Below are 24,176 nucleotides of genomic sequence, written 5' to 3'. Positions count from 1 at the left end.
TGCTCAGGCAGACGGACCTCCTGCAAATTTACAACAGCTTTTAAAGAAACATTTGGGGTGCAGGTGGCACTGTGGGTTAAACCACAGAGCCTAGGACTTGCCGATCAGAAGGTTGGCGATTCGAATCCCCGCGATGGGATGAGCTCCCGTTGCTCGGTCCCTGCTCCTGCCAACCTAGCAGTTCGAAAGCACGTCAAAGTGCAAGTAGATAAATAGGTACCGCTCCGGCAGGAAGGTAAACGGTGTTTCTGTGCGCTGCTCTGGTCCTCCAGAAGCGGCTTAGTCATGCTGGCCACATGACCCGGAAGCTGTACGCCGGCTCCCTCGGCCAATAAAGCGAGATGAGCACCGGAACCCCAGAATCGGTCACGACTGGACCTAATGGTCAGGGGTCCCTTTACCTTTACCTTATAGAAACATTGTCAATGCATTTTAGCATTACCAGCCAGGAAGGCCGTTTGCTGCTGCGTTAACAGTATTTATTTGCCCATTCTTCTTTGTCCAGACTAAATCCTTTATAGCCTATCAAAGCATCAACTGATTTGCAAAAGGTATTCTTCAATTTCAAGGTTGATCCTGGAGCTCTTTTGCCTTCGTGTGTTCCTTCCAAAAATGTGTTATGGGTTTCTTTAATAAATGTGTATGGATTTAAAACACACACACACTCCACCAAAAGTCCTCAGACAGCTTTCCTTTCTTCAACTACTGGCCCAGAGATCTGTGGACTATCATCTATACAGAACAGGATCCATACCTGTATGCGTATGGGGCACCATGCAAAGAGATGTCTGGTCCTTGTTTGCTTCTGGGATGATTGGGAGGAGGGTGGGAGAGACGTAAAGTTGTGAAAGAGGTGTAAATTAGTAAAACTTGGCATTTGCCCAGTGACTAAAGCCTTACTCATTAAAAAAAAAAAGTCTCTATGGAATGGTGTTTTTTGCAGTGAAAATGCATAAAAGGGAACTTGCCATGAGGTGTGTGGGAGGCTAAAATAAAGAAGTGCAATTCCTGCAATGTCATGCGGTATCAGTGGTTCAAAGCTATAGACGGGCAAGACCACTTTAGACTGGGGAAATCTTCTCGCTGAAGGAGCTTGAACTTTGCAACTCACATCAGCCAGAAACATCTGGACATTTGTTGGCAGTGGCAAGAGTTATCATAGCTAGGAAGTGGAAGGGGCAAGCTGAATATGAAATGGAGGAATGGTACAGGCAAGTGTGGCAATTAATGATAAAGTGATGTGTGCTATTAAAGTAAGAAGGGGAATGTGGAAGAGAAATTATGTTGAGGAAATATGGAAAATAGTTGTGGAATTCGTATTGTTAAAACAGAAAGGGGTCAAACCATCTCAAGAAGTGTTGAATTTTTGGAAAGTTGGATAATTATGATAAATAATGGTCTTGGAGTGGGGAGCACGTTTTTTATTGTATTATTAATAGTTTAAGAAATAATAATAATTTGAAAAAAACACATTTGGACATTCAGACACAACAGAACCAATACATATGAAAAGCTGAAGTTTGCTAAAAAAAAATTACCTATGTGTGCATAACCTCTAAGCCAAGAGTAGCCAACCTCCAGAAGTTGTTGGACTTCAACTCCCATCAGCACCAGCCAGCATGGCCACTGGTCAGGGATGATGGGAGTTGTAGTCCATCAACATCTGGAGGCCTATTTAAGATCTTCCAGTAGCACATGAAAGGACAGGTGAGCTCAGAGATGTTTCTGAAAGAGAATATTCTTATAGCCACAAAGAGAATATTCTTATAGCCACAAAAATCCAGATTTCCCTTTCTTGGTCAACAGAAATCACACACTCGGCACTAAACTTGTGTAGTTAGAAGCATACAGAGCCGTCTAGTGGTGGTATAATAGATTTGCAATCAAAGTTAACATGGACTGAAGGGTAAATTCTAGACACTGAAAATTGTGGGATGAACAAATGATTAAAGGGAGGGGTGTGCGTAAACTCAGGATGAACACTCATTGTTGTGTAATAACCACCCTGTAAATCAATCAGAAAGAATAGTCAGTTAAGACTGAACATCATCTAACTACAGTGGTACCTCGGGTTAAGAACTTAATTCGTTCCGGAGGTCCGTTCTTAACCTGAAACTGTTCTTAACCTGAGGTACCGCTTTAGCTAATGGGGCCTCCCACTGCCGCTGAGCAAAGTTCTTAACCTGAGGTACTATTTCTGGGTTAGCGGAGTCTGTAACCTAAGGCATCTGTAACCCGAGGTACCACTGTACCAGATAAGCTTTGTGCATGAACAAATGGATGAACAGCATGTCTGAAGATGCCCTGCAAAGAATAGAAGAGAGATAGGAAGTTTGGTAAGAAAGTTAGTACAGATACAAAGGGGAGAGGGAGAGAGAAAGAATAACAAAGAGTCTTGTGGCACCTTAAAAACTAACATTGAATTGTGTGATTATCATATATGTACTTTCTGTATCTTATTTACTTCTGCCCTCACTGTTTACAGTTCCCATATGCATATATACTTCCAGCTGAGTCTATGTTCTTGCAGCTTCATGCATCTGGTGAGGTGAACTGCAGTCCACAGAAGCTTGCACTGTGGTAAATTGGTTAGGTTCGTATTAAGCTAAATCGTTGCACTAGCAGAAACCAGTGCAATGATTCCCCTTAGCAGTGGCGTAGCATGGGAGGGCCACGGGGCGGCTGCCCCAGGTGCAAAATTGTATGGGGTGCAAACTTTCAACGCCTGGTGCTGCCTCAATACAGCTGTGCGCTTCCATCGCTGGGCTCTGTTGAAAACTACTTCTCCATGTGAACTATGTAACTCTTCTTTTCTTATCTCTGGGTGACATGGACGCCTTTAGGCGTTGAATGCATATGCGTACTCCGTTTCCCTCCCTCCCACCCCACCACAAGCGTGCAACAGGGCTTTAGTGCAACAGGGCTTCCCCCCCACTCTCCTCCCTCACAGCCTCCCCCAAACTGCTCCAGAGGGTCAGGAGAACCCCCCAGACCAGCATAAAGTGGGAGGAGAGGGGAGGTGGTTTCGTCAGGCAAGCAGAAACAATCGCACTAACTGAATGATCTCCCTAGCACTACTTTGAATACAACCCTTAGTCTTTTGAAGTTGTCACAAGACAACTTCATTGGTTTTGCTGCAAATAACTAAAATGGCTACCACACAGGGGAAAGACAGAAGAGGATGTCAAGTTCTAAATGTTAGCAACGATGCTTCCAAGCCAGAGCTTAAAACAAAAAGAAAATTATCAGATTTCCCCAAGAATGTAAAAAGCCAGGGAATTAATATGGTTGACATTTATATACCAACAATGTTGTGTGGATGTTTTATGCCTGCATGAGGAGCACAGATCCCACATTGAACAGATACCTGGAAGCACCCAGAAAGGTATTTATACTGACAGCAGAAGAGAAATAAATATAAATCCAGATGATGCAAGAGCGTTGTCATAATTCTTAAAACGGCACTCACAGGAATTAAACAGATTAAAAAAAGACAGAAAGAAAATATGCATGTCCAAGAGAGAAAGATGACAAAGGAGAACAATATTGTGCTGAAGTGGAGCATATTCAAAGAATACAGTAAAGGGTTTAGTTATATTGGGGGCTGTTTCTAGAAAAAAGGCTAAGGAAATTGCTGAGTCTAGCCCTAGAAAAGGCAATTTCAGTTAGGCAGAGGCAATGCTTTTTTTCTTCCCCCTCACTCTCATTGCTAGGATGTTCTGTCGTAAATTGTTTTGAGACATAGAACTATCTCCGCCCGGCTGGTTGTCATTACAATAGGCTGGTTGTACAAAACAACAATGTGGGAAAAGACATGGGAGGAAGCCAAAGGAAGTGATGAAGCAATGTGAAGAAAGAAGAAGCAAGAATTGTTTGCCTCCATGACAGGCAATATTTGCAGATAATTGTTTTTAAGTGTCCCAAAGAGAAGTGAGATGTGGGAAGGGAGCAGCTGTCTAGACCAGACGATGCAGCCGCTGTCCTTGCTCGGCCTGGTATTCCTCCTGCCAGGTAAGATGGTTGTTTTTATTTTACCGCTTCCAAATTTAATCAAAGGTTAGCTTGCCTGTGAATGAGAGTTGCTAGCTACAACTAATTACAGTGGTACCTCGGGTGACAAACGCTTCAGGTTACAGATGCTTCAGGTTGCAGACTCCGCTAACCCAGACATAGTACCTTGGGTTAAGAACTGCTTCAGGATGAGAACAGAAATCGTGCAGCGGCAGCGGGAGGCCCCATTACCTAAAGTAGTGCTTCAGGTTAAGAACAGTTTCAGGTTAAGAACGACCCTCCAGAACGAATTAAGTTCTTAACCCGAGGTACCACTGTACAGCTTTCATAATGAACACTGTCTATTATTGCAGAACAACACTGTAGACCATGGGTCAGCAAACTAAGGCTTTCTGTAAGAAGTTGCTTTCTGGACCCGGCCCGCGGATGGTCTGGGAATTGCCATGTGGTTCAGCGTGGATCTGATCGTTCGGGCTGCACCATTTCCCCCTCCTCTCCCTCACACCGCGGTGGTGCCTCCTCCCTCCCTTCTCCTGGCTTCTCCCCGCCCTGCCTAGAGCAGAGAGAAAGGAGGTGGGGCTTTGTTGGTGCCAGCAGCAGCAGCATGAGTGAGCGCTTGAGCAGCCACCATTGTAAGCTGGCTGAATTCGGGGTTTGTTGCTGCCAGTGGCGGAGCTTCATGCTCCGGCACCGGGGGGGGGGGCGGAGAGCAGCCGTGATAGCACCACACTGGGATCACACTGCCGGGTGCGAAGCGCTCCCCCTGCACTACTCTTCCTCCGCCAGTGGTTGCTGCCAGCCCCTCTCCGGAGCCCTTTCGTGTGCCGCTCATCATTCCGCTTCCGCCAGCCCCTGCTGCTCGCAAGACACAGGTAAGTAGCCACTAGGGCTTGTCCATTCATTCATTTCCCCCAAAAAAATTTAGTCCGGCCCCCCACAAGGTTTGAGGGACAGTGGACTGGCCCCCTGCTGAAAAAGTTTGCTTACCCCTGCTGTAGACTCTGGTGCCAACTGATAGGCTTTCATATTAGAAGTGGGAATGGGGTGGATGCAGAGAGGATGGGAGAAGCTTGAACAGTCACAATTAAGCCATACCTAACTAATCTTGGAATGCGGGTGGCACTGTGGGTAAAAGCCTCAGCGCCTAGGGCTTGCCGATCAAAAGGTCGGTGGTTCGAATCCCCGCGGCGGGGTGCGCTCCCGTTGTTCGGTCCCAGCGCCTGCCAACCTAGCAGTTCGAAAGCACCCTCGGGTGCAAGTAGATAAATAGGGACCGCTTACTAGCGGGAAGGTAAACGGCGTTTCCGTGTGCGGCTCTGGCTCGCCAGAGCAGCGATGTCACGCTGGCCACGTGACCCGGAAGTGTCTCCGGACAGCGCTGGCCCCCGGCCTCTTGAGTGAGATGGGCGCACAACCCTAGAGTCTGTCAAGACTGGCCCATACGGGCAGGGGTACCTTTACCTTTAACTAATCTTACTGGGATGCGGGTGGCACTGTGAGTTAAACCACAGAGCCTAGGACTTGCTGATCAGAAGGTCGGTGGTTCGAATCCCTGCGACGGGGTGAGTTCCCGTTGCTCGGTCCCAACTCCTGCCACCCTAGTAGTTCGAAAGCACGTCAAAATGCAAGTAGATAAATAGGTCCCGCTCCGGCGGGAAGGTAAACGGCCTTTCCGTGCGCTGCTCTGGTTCGCCAGAAGCGGCTTAGTCATGCTGGCCACATGACCCGGAAGCTGTACGCCGGCTCCCTCGGCCAGTAAAGCGAGATGAGTGCCGCAACCCCAGAGTCGGCCACGACTGGACCTAATGGTCAGGGGTCCCTTTACCTTTAACTAATCTTAATGAATAGAGGCAGCTTTATGGTCTGTGGGGCCCTATGCACAGACCTTTGGCGGGAGGCTATTGTTCAGCCAAATAAATGTGACTATGTCAAAATTAGAGGTGTATGAGAAGATAACAATGGAATTTAGGAAAAAGGAGGGGGTGATGATAAAGCCTCTGCACCGGGCCTCCCCACCCTGACCAGCTTTGGAATTTAGACACACACACACACACAGAGTTGCTGGGGAGAAGAAAGATTGTAACTTAGCCTGCTTCTTTTTGTTCTTCAGGATGTTTCTCTGACTTGACCGTCCTCAAGATGCACGCAGTCCTGGGAGGATTGGCGTCTGTGGAATGCAGATACGATGAACGGTATAAGGGAAACCCAAAATACTGGTGCAAAGAAATGAGCAAAACATCATGTGACAAAATTGTCGAGACTTCAGGTTCAGAAGAGCCAGTGAGGAAAGGCAGAGTCTCCGTCAGAGACAACCATTCATTAAACCAATTCACAGTGACGATTGATGAGCTGACCAACAGTGATACCGGCATGTACAAATGTGGCATGATTGTGCAGGGAGGTTCGGATCTGATGGTTCCAGTCAATGTGACAGGTAGGTTAATGAGTCCCCCTGCTCTGATTTTAGCCCAGGAAGCTGAATCACAGCTGAAGTGATGGTGAGAATAGAGAGAAGGAGAGGACTGCTTTTCCCCATTGGACTGAAGGAGCGTCTCCACCCCCATCATTCTGCCCAGACACTGAGGTCCAGTGCCGAGGGCCTTCTGGCAGTTCCCTCACTGCAAGAAGCCAAGTTACAGGGAAACCAGGCAGAGGGCCTTCTCGGCAGTGGCACCTGCCTTGTGGAACACCCTCCCACTAGATGTCAAAGAGATAAACAACTACCAGACTTTTAGAAGACATCTGAAGGCAGCCCTGTTTAGGGAAGCTTTTAATGTTTGACGGACTATTGTATTTTAATATTTTGTTGGAAGCCGCCCAGCGTGGCTGGGGAAACGCAGCCAGATGGGTTGGGTATAAATAATAAATTATTATTGTTGTTGTTGTTGATAATAATAATAATCAATAATTGCTGTAGGACAGCCTTCTCCAGCCCTAACATTCAATTGGTTTCATTCAATTGGTTTGATTGTTCTCCAGCAGCCTTCCTTGGTTCTCAGTCCCCAGAGATGGATGGACTACAGTGCTCCAATCCTTGACCTGGCTGGAGATGATGAGGGTCATTGTCCAACAACATCAGGGGACCCATGCATGATGGGAGCATTAGGGCTGTCCAAGGGACCCAACCGTTTAATGCAACTTCAGAACATATGGAAATATTAGGCTTCGCCTAAAGTTGTATTAAGCCAAATGTCACCATCAAAACAGGTCACAAGATTCTGTGTTTTTCCTTTCCTCATTCTTTTTTAAAAACTGAAAGTCTAAAGGATTGTTTCTAAGTTGGAAATGAAAGTGTTACTAAGAGTCTCTTCCCATACCTCCATCCAATTTCCTTTGTAGCTTCTGCTTTTTTATGTTTGCTTTCATGCTCAAAATTTCTGGAAAATATGAGCATAGCTGTCAACCATCCCTTATTTGGCAGGAGAGTCTCTTATCTCAGCGCTGTGTCCCACTGCTGTCCCTTATTGACGGTGTCCCTTAAATTTCCCGGGTTTCAAAGGAAGCAGCTCCTCTCCCTCCCTCCCTGCCAGCCAGGGAGGCTCCAACTGTGTTGCTTGGCTGTGTTGCTCACCCAATAAGGAGTCTAAGAACAACTGGGGGGTGGAGCTTGCATGCCTTGTGCCGATAAAATCGGCCGCATTGCCTGGGAACTTGCCTTTGCTCAGCGCTTCCCAGCGGAGAGGTGACGGTGGTTTTCCTTGCTGCATCCCCTTTGCCGGGTTGCTGCGCTGTGGGAACCACCACTTGACGCTTCGTTTGGCTGCTGGCTGCGCTTTCTGCCTTTGGCTCGGAGGGGCTCAGAAGCTGAACATACCTGTGCTTGGAAAATCCCTTATTTTGGCTGCTTATTTTCAAGGCTGCTGGTCCCTTATTTTCAAATCTGTAAGTTGACAACTATGAATATGAGTGACCCAGGCAGTATCGTATCTTCATCCCATTAAAGCTCTCTTTTTTCCAGTTAATACCTTCCTTATATTGTTTTTCACCTGATCGAACACATGTTCATTGTCTACAGCTTCCTTAAGTAGGAGTCATGTTGGCTTCAGTCAAATCCTATATGCGTTGGCCACTCCTGTATAAACTATAGCCCAGGGGTCAGCAACCTAAGATCCATGGGTCACAAGCAGCCCATGGGGTCGTTTAAGCAGCCCACGAGCCACCCCCAAACTGAGCCGCCCCCTCAGCAAGTCCCTGTGCGCTGCGCTAAACCGTCACAGTGCGGCTCGGGGACTCACTTCCATGGCATCGGAAATTGTCTCTGCGCAGACGCAGATGCCAGAAATCACAGGCCCATGCACGATCCAGCCCACAGAGGGATCTCCACTGGAGTGAACTGGCTCAGGTGAGGTAAACCTTGCCGACCCCTGCTGTAGGCCATGCAAGATAGAGATTGGAGAATGGATTGTTCTGGAAAGACTGAATGTAGAGGTAAACTTAATCCATTGATTTGAGTGACAGCAAGATTCATCTATTCAGGCTGAGATCAGGTTTATATCACTCACAGACTTACTGTGGAGCAGCCCAATTTCACACCTTTGTCTTCCATTCTTCTTCTTTCTATATTAGAAACTACCAGAGGACCAGAAGACGCCTTTCACAAGGATATCAGTTCTATCAGGTGCGTGAACTTCCTTCACAGCATGTCCTGGTTTGAGCCACTCTCTCCCTTCTGACTTGTCTATGTGTTCTGCTTCCCAGAGGAACAGAATCATTTATTTATTCGTGAATGAGATTCCATTTATGAACCTCTTCCCCAAAAATATCTGAACGCAATTTCACAGTAAAAACATCAGCAATAAAAACAATAAAGAACAATTCTATATGTAAAAAGCAAACCCAATACAGATGCGGACAGGAATAAAAATCTCCAGTTTAAAGACTGCAATTGAATGTCTGCAATCTCCTGCTACTACACACACACACACACACACACCTTTGTGCTTACACATGCAGGTTGTGGAGCCCCTGCTAACAAATTGGTACAAGGTAGTAAATCTTAAAATAGTTAATTTAGTGTAACACACACACAATAAGCTGACATATCCAAAGAAAAATGACACATTTTCCTATCTGAAATCTTTCCCACCTTCATGCAGTTTTTACTGAGTCTCTTCAGGTAAATGGGAGACAACTAAGAGAAACCTAAGATTAGGGCGAACTGTTCTTGTGCACTGAACAACTTAAAGATAAAGGGACCTCTGACCATTAGGTCCAGTCATAACCGACTCTGGGGTTGTGGCGCTCATCTCGCTTTATTCGCCGAGGGAGCTGGCGTACAGCTTCCGGGTCATGTGGCCAGCATGACTAAGCCGCTTCTGGAGAACCAGAACAGCGCACGGAAACACTGTTTACCTTCCTGCTGGAGTGGTACCTATTTATTTGCTTGCACTTTGACGTGCTTTCGAACTGCTAGGTTGGCAGGAGCAGGGACCGAGCAACGGGAGCTCACCCCATGGTTGGGATTCAAACCGCCAACCTTTTGATCGGCAAGTCCTAGGCTCTGTGGTTTAACCCACAGCGCCACCCGCATCCCGCTTCAGGTAAATGGGAGACACCTAAGAGAAACCTAAGATTAGGGCGAATTGTTCTTGTGCAGTGAACAATTTATAATTAACTAAATGGACTTATTTATTCAACCTACTCATTTAAATCAGGTATACCTCACATGTTGCTAATAGAGCAGGTTAACTAGGTCAAGTTACTCCTTCCTGCATTTCCTGAGAAATTCAGAGTTCAGTCCTTTTCAGCAAAATAGCACCTACCTGAAAAATAAATCTGTGTGGCTGCAGATGCTCCACTGCCTGGGACTCCATACTATGACATGATAATTAATTCATGCAGCTTAAGATACCCCAGGAACTTAGAGCACATGTTTTGAATATTTTGGATAATTGTTATATACATAATAGGCAGACAGAAAATCAGAAGACCCTCTTTTTCTTTTTTGTTATTTCTTTTCTTATCTTGCTTTTCTAATGACCTTTAATCCTTGTTTTCTCTCTGTTAATTCAATCTATAGTTATGCTTTGCTCTTTTGAAGTCTCCTATCTTGGATTTAGGAAGATACACACAGGAAGGTGGTGGATGGGAGATGAAGGGCAGAGCAGAGAGGATCTCCGAGGGTTTAAGGCTGAGGGAAAAGTGGGAAACTCCCACCTGAGAGCTGGGAGGGTTCACTCTTCTGTGTATGGAACATAGGCGCCGACTCCATGGGGCCTGAGGGGGCTCGAGCCCCCTCAAAAAATTTTTTGGGGGGGCTCAGCCCCCCCAATAATCTTGGGCGCCCTTCCAGCAGAGCGCCGCCGCCGTCCCCCGCCTCCTCCCCACCTGCTCCCTCGCCAGCCAGCCGCGCGCCCTAGCCGGAGAGCCCCGGCCGTCCCCCGTGAGATTAGGGAATCCCCGGGGGCGGGGGCTCCTGCCTCGCTGCTTCGCAGCACCACCGCCACTCCCAAGGCACTGCCGGGGGGAATTTCCTTCCTCCTGGCGGTTTCAGCGGTTTAGGGCCGGAGCAGAGGGGGCTCGCCCTCTCTTCTCTGGCTAGCCCCACGTTTCCCGCCTATCAGCTGTTCCGGAGCTGATTAATAGGCGCAGCACGCTCTCCCCTATTCGCTCACGAGGAGGCGGCGCCACTTTATTTGCATATTCATGAGCTTATTTGCATATTCATGAGCTTATTTGCATATTCATGAGCTTATTTACATTTCACGAGCTTTCCCGGGCCCCCCCAATATTTTTTATAAGTCCGCGTCCCTGGTATGGAATAAGGATTAAGATATAATTGTAATAGAGGGTCTTGTGTTTATTTTCTCTGCTTTCTCTCTTCCTTGACTCCTCCTCTTTTTTTCTTCCTTTGCTTTTTTTAAAAAAAATATTTTTCATTTTTGCAAGTTACCAACGTTTTAGGATGCTAAACAAAATTCTTACAATTTCAATTTACATTTCCCTCGCCTCGCCTCCCCTCCTTTCTGCGGTTACTTAATTTGTATCTTTTTGTTACTGCATATCCAATTTGAATCTGTTTACTAATTTTCTCTTATCTTCCTATTTGATTATTTCTTACTGCACAGGTTTATATCATCCAGCTAATGTTTTAATTCCTTTGGCATATTCTTGCTTCTTTCCTATTTATCTTCTTTAGATTAGTTTGTTTTTTGTTGTATTTTATGTTGAAAACCCTCAATAAAAACAAAAACTTCCATAGCACTCTACTTCATGATGCTCTACCCACAGTGATGCTCTACTTAGGCTTTATTTATTATTCCTTCCTTTCTTTCCCTTCTCCTCATTTCCTTCCCTACAAGCCATGCTTGTTTTTGTTTTCCAGAGTAGTCAGGGCCCTGAAATAGCTCCAGAGCATCTTCTCCAAGAGAAGGGTCACTCTATTTTGGACTAGCTAAAATGGGTTTCTCAGGAAACCATGATAAAAATTGTAAAATGAGATGAGGGACAGGAAGGAGGAATGTCTTAGCCTCCAGGAGGCTTCTTTAGATTATTTGGGTTCTGTCGGTCAAGGGAGACTAGCGGTGGCCAGTCATCAGTCAGTCCCCCGATTGTCATTCTGCACAAATACATTTTTATTGCTAATGATTATCAATCATTACTCTGTGTGGATCTTGAAGGCATAAAGCAGAGGTCAGCAACCTTTTTCAGCTGTGGGCTGGTCCACCGCCCCTCAGACCATGTGGTGGGCCGGACTATATTTTGGAAAATAAATGAATGAATTCCTATGCCCCACAAATAACCCCAAGATGCATTTTAAATAAAAGCACACATTCTACTCATGTAAAAACACCAGGCAGACCCCACAAATAACCCAAAGATGCATTTTAAATAAAAGGACACATTCTACTCATGTAAAAACACACTGATTCCCGGACTGTCCGCAGGCTGGATTGAGAAGGCGATTGAGCCGCATCCGGCCCCCAAGCCTTAGGTTGCCTACCCCTGGCATAAAGAAAGGGACAGTGTTCATCCAATAAGCCCCCAACTCCGTAAGCCATGCTTTGTAGCTTCTGGGATCTTGGTGTATGCTATTCAGAGCCACAAAGCTTCTTGTTAGAGAATGCTGGGGGTATTGCATTGTGATCTACTCCAGTGAGGATGATATTCTGTTTCTCCAATGCAGATACCTGGTCTACATGTCCTTCCTGGTTTCAATTGCATTGAAAGCCCCCATCTTCCTGGGTATGATCCTTGCAATTATATGGATGCGCAGTAAGAAGACATAGCCTTCTGAGGAGGTGACATCAGAAGGACCACTGTGAGAACTATCACTACTTCCTATCTGGACAATGACTCAACCCAACAAGAAAAGAGGAAACAAACTATGCAAGAAGGCATTTTTCTCAGCTTGTTCCGTTGTCGTTCTGCTGTGTCTTCAACTTCTGCATCTGCAAGTACCAGGATCCAAAGAAGCCAATCAGCCTCAAAGTCACTGTGAATTTATCTACTCTGAAACAGAGATCACTCAGTGTCTTGATTGCCCGGACCCCTTTTGCTGACAATCATTTCATTTTATCAGTTTCACTTGTAAATTTTATTACATGTGTTTGTTTGTTTGTTTGTTTGTTTGTTTGTTTGTTTGTGCGTGCTGGTGGCATTTATATTATAGTAGTCTCTCTATATAATAAAAAAATCCATTGGAGGATTTGTAATATTATATCACAATCCTGGCTTTTCACATAACCAGGGTGGAGGAAGAGAGCAAAAGGAAGGCAGGTTACACAACAACAGTGGCCATGGAATGGGAATGAGAAGGGAGAGACACAGAGAGGAAAAATTATGATTTAAATCAATGGCAGAAGTTTGAGCAAAGCAGGGATGGAGGCATACTGAGAGGGAGAGAGTGGGAATTATAAGCAATGGCAGAGGTTTGGGTAGGGTGAACAGAGGAAGACACTGAGGGGAAGTGGCAGTTTAAAACAAGGTTTGAGTACAGTTTCGTACTTAATTCGTTCCGGAAGTCCGTTTTTAACCTGAAACGGTTCTTAACCTGAAGCACCACTTTAGCTAATGGGGTCTCCCACTGCTGCTGTGCCACCGCTGCACGATTTCTGTTCTCATCCTGAAACAAAGTTCTTAACCCGAGGTACTATTTCTGGGTTAACGGAGTCTGTAACCTGAAGCATATGTAACCCGAGGTACCACTGTACAGAGAGAAGGGAGTTTAGAAAGGTTGTTTTTAACTGGGTTTTCTTGATAATTTTAATGTTTTATTTTATATTTTCAAAAACCACTTAGGTTTTCTCACAATCAAACGTGTGTGTGTGTGTGTGTGTGTGTAAAATAAATAAATAAACATTCAGCCTGTAAGTTCTTGTGATTTGCTTATGGAGTGTTTATAATCATCCAGTTCAAGGCCAGAGCGTGATGTTCTGCTGCTAGAGGCAAAAACCCAATTGCCATCCCCTGTGACCCCTAACTTCTCGCTGCCACTAGGCACCCACCACCTAGCACTCGCCACTGTTAGATGCATGCCTCCTCCTCCTAGTATTCCACTGCTGTGGCCACATCTCCCCAATGCGTATATCAAAAACTGTTATTGCTACATATACTGGCGAGAGCCAGTGTGGTGTAGTGGTTAAGAGCGGTAGACTCGTAATCTGGTGAACCGGGTTCTCGTCTCCGCTCCTCCACATGCAGCTGCTGGGTGACCTTGGGCCAGTCACACTTCTCTGAAGTCTCTCAGCCCTACTCACCTCACAGAGTGTTTGTTGTGGGGGAGGAAGGGAAATGAGAATGTTAGCCGCTTTGAGACTCCTTTGGGTAGTGATAAAGCGGGATATCAAATCCAAACTCTTCTTCTTCTTCTTCTATACAAAATGTTGTGATGATTATAGTCCTTCTATGCACATTTGCAGTTATTCCCAGTGGGGCGATGTGCCTTGATCAGATTGGGCAGTGAGTTGTGTTGGCAAAAAGGAGGAGGTATATTTCCTCAGCTGTCATCAAAACCCTGGAGAAGATAAACAAGAGGGGTGTTCAGAGAACCCCCTCATAGTTGGAAGGAATATGTGAGGGTGTCATGAGGACACATGAACAAAAGTAAAACCCTACTAGGATCAGACCAATGGCACATCTAATCCACCCCTGGAGTACTGTGTCCAGTTCTGGATGCCACAATTTAAGAAGGATATTGATAAGCTGGAATGGGTGCAGAGGAGGGCAACCAAAGTGATCAAGAGTCTGGAAACCAAGCCTTCCAACGAGCATATATATATATATATATAAAAGTTTTACAAAGATTTTTAAGACAATACTAACATATAAAAAGACATACAAACATGTATAATTTCATAAACAAATTTTCTTGAACTTCGTTTCTCAGACTTCCCCATACCTCCCCTTTCTGCATCCCAATGCCCAAAGTTTTTCAGCAACTTCTAACAATTCTGTCAAAGATATGTCTTACTAGCATTTCCTTCAATCTAATATTATCTCGCTGTAACCCTTTCATTCTAGAAGCCTTGACATTTTAACCTTCATCAAGTTTGTAATAGTCCTTAAGATAAATTTTAAATTTCTTCCATTCTTCTTCTGCCGTCTCCTTCCCCTGGTCGCGGATTCTGCCGGTCATCTCCGCCAGTGTCATACAGTCCATCACTTTCATCTGCCATTCTTCCAGAGTGGGTAGATCTTGTGTCTTCCAATACTTTGCAATAAGTATTTTTGCTGCTGTTGTTGCATACATAAAGAAAATTCTGTCTTTCTTTGACACCAATTGGCCGACAATGCCCAAGAGAAAGGCCTCTGGTTTCTTAGGGAAAGTACATTTAAGTACCTTTTTCATTTCATTATATATCATTTCCCAGAAAGCCTTAATCTTCGGGCACGTCCACCAAAGGTGGTAGAAAGTACCTTCAGTTTCTTTACACTTCCAACACTTATTATCAGGCAAATGATAAATTTTTGCTAGCTTGACTGGGGTCATGTACCACCTGTAGATCATTTTCATAATATTTTCCTTTAAGGCATTACATGCCGTAAACTTTATACCGGTGTTCCACAACCATTCCCAGTCAGCAAACATAATGTTATGACCAATGTCCTGTGCCCACTTAATCATAGCCGATTTAACTGTTTCATCCTGTGTATTCCATTTCAGCAGCAAGTTGTACATTCTTGACAAATTCTTAGTATTGGGTTCTAACAATTCAGTTTCTAATTTTGATTTCTCCATCTGGAAGCCAATTTTCCTATCCTGTTTGTAGTTCTCCATTATTTGATAATAATGGAGCCAATCTCGTACCTTAGGTTTCAGTTTCTCGTAACTCTGTAATTTCAATTTATCTCCATCTTGTTCCAAAATTTCCCAATACTTCGGCCATCCGGCCTCCGTATTGAGTTTCTTCAGTGCCTTAGCTTCCATAGGTGACAACCATCTAGGGGTTTTATTTTCCAACAAGTCTTTATATCTTATCCAAACATTAAACAACGCTTTTCTGACAATATGATTTTTAAAGGCCCTATGCACTTTAACTTTATCATACCATAGATATGCATGCCAACCAAATGCATTATTGAAACCTAAATCCAAGATATCTGTGTTCTCGAGGAGCATCCACTCTTTCAGCCAGCAAAACGCTGCTGCTTCATAGTACAGTTTTAAGTCCGGCAGGGCAAATCCCCCTCTTTCTTTTGCGTCTGTAAGTATTTTAAATTTTATTCTGGGCTTTTTGCCCTGCCAGACAAATTTTGCGATATCTTTCTGCCACCTCTTGAAACAGTCCATCTTGTCAAGAATCTGCAAAGTTTGAAACAAAAATAGCATTCTAGGCAATACATTCATCTTAATAACTGCAATTCGGCCTAACATTGACAGTTTCAAATTTGACCATATTTCCAGGTCTTTTTTAATTTCTGACCAACATTTTTCATAATTGTCTTTATACAAGTTCAAATTTTTAGATGTCAAATGGACCCCTAGATATTTCACCTTCTTAACCACTGTCAAACCTGTCTCTTCTTGAAATTTCTCCTTCTCCATGACTGTTAATTTTTTTTCTAAGACCTTAGTTTTTTGTTTATTCAGTTTGAATCCGGCTACCTGGCCAAATTGTTGAATTATTTCCAACACCCTTTTCGTACTAGTGTTTGGCTCTTGTAAAGTCAATACTAAGTCATCTGCAAAAGCCCTTAACTTATAATGCTTGGCTCCGACCTGTATACCTTTAACCTGCTGGTCATTTCTAATCATATTCAGCAACACCTCCAGAACAGAAATGAAAAGCAATGGGGAGATTAGGCACCCCTGTCGTGTTCCTTTTTCTATCTTAAATTCCTCAGTTATTACATTATTTACAATTAATTTAGCTTTTTGTTCAGAGTATATCGCACCCATACCATTCTCAAATCCTTGGCCCACCCCCATCCCATGAAGATTCTTTTTCATAAAACTCCAAGAAATATTGTCAAAGGCTTTCTCCGCGTCCACAAAGATCAGCACTGCTTTGGTGTTTATGTTCACCTCTAGCAATTCCAAAATGTCTATTATATTCCTTACATTGTCTGATAAATGCCTTTTTGGGAGAAAGCCTGCTTGGTCCTTATGAATCTTCTCCATCAACACTCTTTTCAATCTTTTTGCCAAAATGTCTGCAAAAATTTTGTAATCCACATTAAGTAATGATATTGGGCGGTAGTTCTTAAGTTGAGTCTTTTCAGTCTCTGTCTTTGGTATGAGTGTAATATACGCTTCTTTCCACGACTCTGGTGCCTTTCCCCCCTCTAAAATCTCGTTGCAGACTTCCTTTAGCGGTTGAACCAACCATCCAACGAGCATTTAAAGGAGCTGGTTATGTTTAGCCTAGAAAAGAGGAGACTGAGAGGAGATATGATAGCCATCTTCAAATATCTAAAGGGCTGTCACATGGAAGATGGAGCAAGCTTGTTTTCTCCTGCTCCTTAGGATAGGACTCAAACCAATGGCTTCATCCTACAGAAAAGGAGATTCTGACTAAACACCAGGAAGAACTTTCAGACTGTAAGAGCTGTAAAACAGTGGAAAGAGCTAACAGAGCTTTCCTTTACAGTGGTACCTTGGGTTAAGAACTTAATTCGTTCTGGAGGTCCGTTCTTAACCTGAAACTGTTCTTAACCTGAGGTACCACTTTAGCTAATGGTACCTCCCACTGCCACCACACTGCCACCACACAATTTCTGTTCTCATTCTGAAGCAAAGTTCTTAACCCGAGATAATATTTCTGGGTTAGCGGAGTCTGTAACCTGAAGCTTCTGTAACCCAAGGTACCACTGTAGTTGGAAACAAGGACTTTTCAGTCCTCCACTGGGACTTATGACATGTTGTAATATTCTGTAGAAACTGTCATGATCCTACTTCCCCCTATGATTCAAAGGGCAATTCAAGGTGATCAGGCTAGAACGTGTGTGGTTTTTTAAAAAGGATAAGATATGTTAATGTAGAATAAGCCTCCTCAATACCTATTAACTATTGTAGTAAAAATGGAACCTCCCTATACAGTGGCAGTATATCCCTAAGTACCTGATGCTGAACAATGAATATTACTTCCATTCCTCCTTGTGAAGAGGCATCTGGCTGCCTGCTCCTGGTCCAGTACCATCTACCCAGGCGGAGCATCTGGTATTATTAGAAACATGCTAACTTTTGAACTTTCCAGAGGCATCTGATTGGGCACTCTTGGAAAGAGAGCTTGACGGACACTTGGCCCAATCCATCGAAGCTGCTCTTCCTTTTCCCATTCCGCCTGCGCATGCCATAAAAGCAGAACTACACTAACCACAGTCTTGCGCATCAAACATACAACATAGAAGCCTTCCTATTTCCACTTTTCGAAGCTCTGCCTCATGATCCGCTTCATTTAACCAGAGATTATTCCAGCAGTTGGATTCCAACACATTGTGGTGCCCCTCTTCCTCCATCACGAGCTTCCTGGGAGACTTTGGCTACTCTCCAGCTCCCTCTGGCTCGAACAGAGAAAACAGCAGGACCATGAGGGTCTGGAGGACTATGACGCTCCTGATCTGGGGGCTGCTTCCAGGTAAGGAACAGAGAAAGGTGGTCGTTGTGAAGCAAGTCTCCATAAAGGGACGTGAGCTGTGTATGGCAATAAAAGGTGGGATCAGAGGCAGGGGGAGGCATGGCTTCCCTGCAGCTCCAGTCTATGCACGCTGCCATAGTTGAAGGACGCTATTGCCAGATTCCTTAACCTGAAACTGTTCTTAACCTGAGGTACCACATTAGCTAATGGGGCCTCCCGCTGCCGCTGCACGATTTCTGTTCTCATCATGAAGCAAAGTTCTTAACTCGAGGTACTATTTCTGGGTTAGCGGAGTCTGTAACCTGAAGCATCTGTAACCTGAAGCGTCTGTAACCCAAGGTACCACTGTATCTGCCTACTCTGCCTTAGCTGTTGCCTCCACATTATGCTTTCTAATTTTCTTTATGGCTGTCTGGTATACAGGCAACAACCAATTTACGCGCAACAATTGGACCCAAATCGCAGCTACACAGAAGTGGCTGGAAATGGGAAGGTACGGCTGGTGGAACAGGGTATAATGGGAAGGAACAAGCTGATGAATGCCCTACCATCGTGCATGATGACCCAGAACGCAAAAATTGGTGGTTGCCTGTACTTTAATAAAAATTAAAAAGCTTTTTCAATGAAAGTCCTGGGTGCCTGCTGATGGCAGTCCTGGCTTCCAGTGACAGGAATGGATTCAAGGGAGTACTCCCAAAATTATCCTTCAGAGGGTGTGCAACCCCATGCAGAATTGATTGAACACTACCTGTCCCATCTGAGCAACAACATTATTAACATTATCTCTTTTCTTCTCTGGGTACTGGTCACACAAACAGCCATTAAGAAATCTCTACCTATGCATCCTTAGTGCCAAGGCCACAGTTCTCATCCGGATACAGGGATGTGTAATTTTATATTTTTCTGCTATACGAGAGGGGTATTAGTTGGAGAGGTGGTGCCTCATTCCAGGTTCATTCTGTTTTCCAGGTTGCATGTCTGCTCTGATTGGTCCTGAAGCACTGGGTGGATTTCTAGGCAAGTCTCTTTCTGTGATGTGCAGATATGAATATTGGTATCAGACATATAAAAAATATTGGTGCAAAGGAAGCTCATGGAACAAATGTAGTGTAGTTGTTCAGACTACAGGATCTGAGGAAGAAGTGAAAGCTGGCAGAATGTCTATCAAGGACAATCATACTGATTTGGAATTCACAGTCAGAATGGAGAGCCTCACACAGCAAGATGCTGGGATTTACTGGTGTGGCATAAAGAAAAGAGGCTATGATCCTGGATTCCGTATACATATTACTGTTCTCCCAGGTGAGTCCTGTTTCCAAGCTCTACAGGCAAATCGAAAGCCAAATACAGCTAAAAGGGGAAGAAAACATCAGAGAGGGAATAAGCATGACTGGGTGGCACTGTGGGTTAAACGACAGAGCCTAGGACTTGCCGATCAGAAGGTCGGCGGTTCGAATCCCCGTGACGGGGTTAGCTCCTGTTGCTCAGTCCCTGCTCCTGCCAACCTAGCAGTTCGAAAGCACGTCAAAGTGCAAGTAGATCAATAGGTACCAGTCTGGTGGGAAGGTAAACGGTGTTTCTGTGTGCTAATCTGGTTCGCCAGAAGCAGCTTAGTCATGCTGGCCACATGACCCGGAAGCTGTACGCTGGCTCCCTTGGCCAATAAAGCGAGATGAGCGCCGCAACTCAGAGTCGGCCACGACTGGACCTAATGGTCAGGAGTCCCTTTACCTTTTCCTTATGCACATTAACCCAAAAGGGGCTTACTCCCAGGTAAGTGTGCAAAGACTTGCAAAGATAAGGAGAGGTGCTACTTCTATACTTTGAAAAACAGATAGGAAGTGAATAATTTGATAATTTTTCTCTTTCCAAAAGGATATTATATTGCCCGTTAAGCAGGTAAATAATAGTAAATGAAACAAGGCTTGCTTTTTGTGGCTTCATGATGCAGATGTAAAATTGACATTAGGGAAACCTATGTTTGCAGAATTGTCTCCTGCCACAGATTCCCCTGCAAGCACGGTTGCCTGAATGGACTGGGATAGAGTTCAAAATCCCAAAGGACATGCCTGCAATGCAGCAGATCCTCAGGTTGACTTTGCAGTAGCCCCATATTAGCCCATGAGGCAGGAGTTGATCACGGTGAGGGTTTCCTCTTAGCACATTTCTCCCTTTTGTCCTGAGTTTGAGCATCTTCAAAGCCTATGACACCTTTGGTAAAGGCTGTTCTCCAACTGGAGCGCTCGCAGGCCAGTGTTTCCCAGTTGTCGGTGTTTATACTACATTTTTTTAGATTTGCCTTGAGAGAGTCTTTAAACCTCTTTTGTTGACCACCAGCATTAAGTTTTCTATTTTTAAATTCAGAATAGAGAAGTTGCTTTGGAAGATGATCATCAGGCATCCACACAACATGACCAGTCCAACGAAGCTGATGTTGAAGAATCATTGCTTTGACACTGGTGATCTTTGCTTCTTCCAGTACAAGATACATATCACCAGAAGCAGAGCTGAGGCCATGAGCAGCCAAAAAACACAAACATACCGTTCCAAACACCACAGAACAAGCCCACAGGGATGCTGGTCGCAGGAATGACTCCAGAGACAGACATCAGATACTGCTTCCACCACCTCTCCCATGATCCTAGGTGTTGTGGGGCTGTTTGGAGGGCTGCAGGAGAGCTGAGTGTGCTCAGGACCAGCAGGTCTGGGTGGATCCAGATGGGCCTAGCCAATGCCCTGCCGTGGGCTGCATAAACTTCTGTGGCAAATTTCTTAAAAACAGATGACAGCTTGTTTACTGAAGCTGCCCTTGTGCATTTGGGAGCATGAACTTATTTGCCAGTTCTCTGTTCACATTTTCTGTAGTTCTCGGTCTCTTCAGTGTCTCTTCCACAACTGCTGCTGATACTGTCCATTTCTCACCCTCTCTACTCCCCTCCTCAGATCCAGAAGAAACAACAGCAATTAGCAGCCAAACAGACCTTGATCCCTCCCTAAACACTACTGACAACGTGTAAGTCTTGAGATTCCCTCTGTGTAAACATGTGAGATCATTGATCTGTGGGTTCAGCAACCTCTAAAAGCTTTTAAGGTCTCTCTTTCTCCCCTTTGCCCTGCAAGTACAACCCACCTCCGGGCGAGCGATATCTCTGAAACTAACCTCCCATGGTTGAGATGTCAAATGCAGTGGGAACAAGGGTTTAATCTACATACATATTTAAAAAATGCTGTGAAAATGCTTTTTAAAAACAACAACAACATTTTGAAAAATAAATTGAATTTTGCATAGCTTACTCTCCCCACCTAGTGTCACATTTGTATATGGCAAATTACAACACATTAAAACGTTTTATTTGCAGCTGTATAGCTGAGTCCAGGATCTCTTTAAAAATTCATTGCCAAATGGAAAAATGAGCTGTGAGATGGAGTGCTAAGTGCATTGGCTGGCAGACTCTGTATGGTGCCATTACCAAAGGTAAGGCCAGCAAGGCCTGCTGTCTGCTATTGGCATGCTGTGTCTGCCAGCAGTAACACCTGGCAACCCATCTCATTAGCTGGCACAGGCATCATGGCTCGGACATTCAAGTGATGAGTACCAGAACTTTCCCCATCAGATGGACAGGGTATAATAATAATAATAATAATAATAATAATAATAATAATAATAATTCTGTTTCTTTGATGCAGGCACTTGATTTATGTGCTTTTCACCTTGAAAACCCTTATCCTCCTGGGTCTGGGCATTGCAATTATCTGGATGCATAGAAGACAATCAGAAGAGATCTTCAGCTGCCATGTGGCAAGAAAATGCTGGACAGCAATCCCATAGCGACCAATGTAACTGTTGTTAAGTTTCTTTACATAATATATTGTGTTTTAGCTAACACTCTTTTGTAACTCTAGTTGACATTAAACTATTTGTGTACCAACCGGCTTCATCTTCCCCCAAAAAGTACAATAAAAGGTATGCCACAGATTGTTTAGATGCTTTCCTTTTAACAATGTTTTAAAAGATGTGGCCAATCTACTGGATTTGCAATCTCAGTACAGTCATACCTTGGGTTACAGATGCTTCAGGTTGTGTTGTTTCAGGTTATGGACCGCTGAAACCCAGAAGTACTAGAATGGGTTACTTCCGGGTTTTGGTGGTCGCGCATGCGTAGAAGCGCTGAATCACAACCCGCGCGTGCACAGACGTGCAGCTGTGGGTTGCGGGTACGTGCATCCCGCACAGATCACGTTCGCAACCCGAGCATTCACTGTAATTTACCTGTAACTTGGATAGTCCATCTGCAGCAAGATTCAGAGAGCTACTTTTCATAGGCAAGTGTGACTTATTGCAATGTTTATTGGAAACTGTGGAGGGAAATGTTTTCTGGCAAATTACCTGTGACCAATGTAACAAGTGAGAATTCCTTGTGGGAAGTTGCAGTCTCTATGGGAATTTAACCTTGATATGTTTATTTTGAACCCAACATTTATCATCATTTGCAGGGATGGCAAATGTCAACAAAGTTCCTTAAAAAAGAAAGAGAGAGCTGGATTTCATATTCATGAACATCATATTGCCATCACTCAGCAAACCAATTTTCTTTTCAGTTTCTCTGTCCCTCAAACTTAAAATAATAAAGTTGGCAACTGAAACCAACACTTCAGTATAGTACCTTTTTCTCCTTCTGTGCTTTCTCTCAAGATACTCAAAGTTCCCCTCAGGACATTATTCCCTGTGACTAGGGTGCTTATTTTTTAAAAAGTGGGAATTGCAAACCATAGCAGAAGTTTGGGCAGAGAACAGGGGTCGACACTGAGGCAAAGTGGCAGTTTAAAACAAGGTTTGGGTACAGTAAGAAGGGAGTTTGGAAAAGTTCTTTTTTACTAGGTTTTATTGATAACTTAAATGTTCTGTTTTATATTTTGGAAAACCACTTAGATTTTCTTACAAGCAACAAGACCTTTTTTTTTTGTAAAATAAACAAGTAAACATTCAGCCTGCAAGTTCTTGTGATTTGCTTATGGGGTGTACAGTTCATGTCCAGTGCGGGATGTTCTGCTGCTAGAGGCAAAAAACCCAGTGCTACCTCCTGTGACCCCTACCCTTCACTGCCACTGTTAGATGCTCACCTCCTCTTCCTAGTTTTCCATTGCTGTGGCCACCCCCAACCCCCAATGCATATATCAAATACTGTTATTGTCACATATAAACTGTTGTGACTATTATAACCCTTCAACGTGTGTTTGCGTTTGCTCCCAGTTAGGGGATGTGCCTTGATAAGACTGGTCATGGAGGCTAATTTCTCTGAATAAACACATTTTTATATGCAATTCAGACAATTTTTTTGTGAGCAAATTCTCCTAGCATAATTCATTCTTCTACGTTATTTTCACTAACATATTCTCTTTTTTCACATTTCCTTCTAATATGTACATTTTGTAAGCACTATATGATCAGAGGATTGCAGCACAGAATTCAGAGAAGTGTAACTGCTCATTTGTGGACTTTCCAGAGACATCTATCTGACTGGACACCCTCAGAATGCTGAACTTGCAGGTCCAAGCATGGTGCTCCCCATACCCCAACCCATATAAATAAGAGACCAGTAAGACTGGTTTTGGGTCAAAACAGGCCACAACTTTATTGAATAAAGATGAAAGAGGTTTGGCTTGGGCATGGGACAATCGAAATACTTCCGGCCTGCCTGCCGGAAGTGAAGCGTGGTCAATCCAGGCGGGGGTTCCTAAGACTTACATCAAATAGGGTGACCCCCCCCAAGAGACTGCTGTTTGGGGGAGTTCCTTCTGCCCTAGCCCTGCCTGGTCAGGCAAACATGGCCACTCACCCCAGATCCCTTTAACAGGATACCTCAGTGTTTGGAGGAGCAGGCAGAGACTACAACCTCCCCTCCATCCAAGACAAAGGATTGCCCCAATGCCCAACCAGTTGTGACAGTTGCTATGAGGTAGGCAAAACCACTGGGTCAGAGCCAATTAACCCGGTGGGCAAATTCCTATCTCGCCCCTTAAAGGACGGCAACCACCGTAGTCGCAGCAAAGTCCTTGGCCATCTGCTTAAACCAAGGGTAGGCAGGCGGGGAAACCCAATGAAGGGACGTACAGGTGCGAGCTGCTTAAATGGGCAAGGGGTGGAAC

General features: G+C 44.5%; 2 protein-coding genes and 1 long non-coding RNA gene across 3 annotated transcripts in view; all 3 read left to right on the top strand.

The window, feature by feature from the left end:
* Positions 1-13,323, top strand: part of LOC309525736 — a 227,262-nt gene extending 213,939 nt beyond the window's left edge. Inside the window, exon 2 of the long non-coding RNA XR_014216520.1 lies at positions 13,152-13,323. This is a non-coding gene — a long non-coding RNA (uncharacterized lncRNA). The remainder of the gene's footprint in view (positions 1-13,151) is intronic.
* Positions 3,780-13,323, top strand: LOC309525715 (CMRF35-like molecule 5). Its single transcript, XM_082211177.1, has 4 exons — positions 3,780-4,011; positions 6,122-6,445; positions 8,578-8,629; positions 12,137-13,323. The coding sequence occupies exons 1-4, from the start codon at positions 3,936-3,938 to the stop codon at positions 12,237-12,239; spliced, it is 555 nt and encodes a 184-aa protein (XP_082067303.1). The 5' UTR covers positions 3,780-3,935; the 3' UTR covers positions 12,240-13,323.
* A 4,466-nt stretch (positions 13,324-17,789) lies between these two features.
* On the top strand, positions 17,790-22,005 carry LOC309525713 (CMRF35-like molecule 3). Its single transcript, XM_082211175.1, has 4 exons — positions 17,790-18,029; positions 18,999-19,331; positions 20,973-21,042; positions 21,717-22,005. The coding sequence occupies exons 1-4, from the start codon at positions 17,981-17,983 to the stop codon at positions 21,856-21,858; spliced, it is 594 nt and encodes a 197-aa protein (XP_082067301.1). The 5' UTR covers positions 17,790-17,980; the 3' UTR covers positions 21,859-22,005.
* Positions 22,006-24,176: the final 2,171 nt, after the last annotated feature.

Source organism: Podarcis vaucheri (genome assembly GCF_965113315.1).
Source record: "Podarcis vaucheri genome assembly, chromosome: 2".
Taxonomy (NCBI): domain Eukaryota; kingdom Metazoa; phylum Chordata; class Lepidosauria; order Squamata; family Lacertidae; genus Podarcis; species Podarcis vaucheri.
Note: the sequence above shows the minus strand (reverse complement) of the source record. Positions and strands in the feature narration are given on the sequence as shown.